This window comes from Perkinsus marinus (genome assembly GCF_000006405.1).
Source record: "Perkinsus marinus ATCC 50983 genomic scaffold scf_1104296939294, whole genome shotgun sequence".
Taxonomy (NCBI): Eukaryota; Perkinsozoa; order Perkinsida; family Perkinsidae; genus Perkinsus; species Perkinsus marinus.
In genome coordinates this window covers 1-1806 of record NW_003213213.1, presented here as the reverse complement: position 1 = coordinate 1806, position 1806 = coordinate 1, and the positions used below count along the sequence as shown (strand labels likewise).

General features: G+C 47.2%; 1 protein-coding gene across 1 annotated transcript; it reads left to right on the top strand.

Annotated features, from left to right (window-relative positions):
* Window positions 1–831: 831 nt before the first annotated feature.
* Pmar_PMAR016672 (cathepsin L, putative) lies at window positions 832–1806 on the top strand (the record flags this gene model as incomplete). Its single annotated transcript, XM_002782511.1, has 6 exons — window positions 832–932; window positions 978–1072; window positions 1119–1227; window positions 1271–1392; window positions 1450–1543; window positions 1666–1806. Coding segments are annotated over 6 exons (662 nt in total), but the record flags the coding sequence as incomplete, so codon positions are not given.

Sequence of the window (1806 nt, the reverse complement as noted above, 5' to 3'; positions counted from 1 at the left end):
CCTATCTTGCACGCAGTGATATTGCACTTGCCCAAATTGTGCAATTTGCGAAGTGCAAAAAAAGTGCAATATAGAAATGTAACACCCTTAGGTTAATGCCATTAACCTATCATTCTCCGATTAAATGATTTTCCATTAACTTAATGGGAAATCATTGAATCCGTGAGTGACTCCCCTAGATTTGGACAGCGTGAAGCGACTTCACGCTGTACCGAGGACGCTAAGCTTCCTCGTCGCTTCATACCCACAATTGCTCCATGCAGTATTACTACAGCACTGGCTTCATGGGATTCGCAGAGCTAAGATAAGCAAGTGAGATATGCAGAGAATGACCCGGGATTCTAGTAATGGCGTAGGTTGCACAGTGACACGATAAGACCCATGTGAGGGGAAGCCAGTGGCCCACACGATCACGCGTTCACGATCACGCCGTCTCGATTGCGTGTTACACCGAGCGCTGTATGAGAAAAAAGTGCTCGAGTTGAAAACTGCTGAGTTTTAACTGTACGTCTTGGGATACTACCGATTGCGACTGCCGCGGCATGTGTGGTGCGATTGTCTGATATCACCATCGGCTCTTTCTCTCCTTCGCTTTTCGTCTCGCTGAGTCACCTGGGAGGGACAAGCACATCTTCAGGTTGCTGTGATTTGTGCACTAAGGTGGCGTTCACGTGAATCGATCGATTTTTCCGTGACGGAAAACACGCTATACCGCTGGGAAGTTTTCTTTGTTTCACGTCACATCGACTACAAACTTCGAGTTGCACAACACCTTTAGGAAGCATACCAAGTCCAACTCCTGCAATACTATCTGCAGGCTTCGCTCCTCACATGACGATAATCATCCCATTTCTTCTTCTCTCAATCCTACCTTTGGTCAAGTGCTTGGAGGAGGGAACAGTGGAGTTGGCTTTTATGGGTTTCCAGCATAAGTAAGGTGATAATCAGAATAATCAGGTATTATGATGTTTTTGCAGGTTCGGTAAGAATTACGAGTCCAAGGAGGAAGAAGTCAAGAGGAATGCCATCTTTCGAGCCCACCTCCATTACATCGAGCAAGTCAACGCTAAAAGTGAGTAACATCATATCGGCCATAAGCCGAGTGCCGAGCTGCGCAGATCTGTCTTACAAGCTGGGCGTCAATGAGCATGCGGACCTCACACACGAGGAGTTCGCCGCCCTGAAGCTCGGCACAAGCTCAAAGATGAGTATGAAGAGGGATGATAAGTTGGTTGTTAAAGGTAGGACCAGCTGAACATGCCAGCTTGAGCCTCTTTGTGTCAGCTGATACCACACAGCTACTAACCTCAGTGGATTGGAGAAGTAAGGGTGTATTAACCCCGATTAAGGATCAAGGGCCCTGTGGAAGCTGCTGGGCTTTCTCCGCGACTGGTAACTCCCTCGGACATGCATGTGTGTGCCTTTGATTTTCGTGTGTGCCATTTTCAGGTGCTCTTGAGGCGCAGTATGCCATCGCTACGGGTAAGCTCTTGTCACTCTCCGAGCAGCAGCTTATCGATTGTAGTTCCAGCTATGGGAATGAGTAAGTGGCACCACATGCATGTGTTCCTCATTGCAAATTGATGCCATATTCTCTTGCATTTTCTCATTGCATTCTCTTGTGTATACTTCCAGTAGGAAACTTTCACACTATTTTTCTCTCAGGGGTTGTAGCGGAGGACTCATGGAGAATGCTTATACATACATAAAGTCAGCTGGCCTCGATCAAGAGTCAACCTATCCTTATATTGCTAAAAACAACGCCTGTCAAGTCCCTCTTGAGAAACGGTCTGACGGCATCCCGGT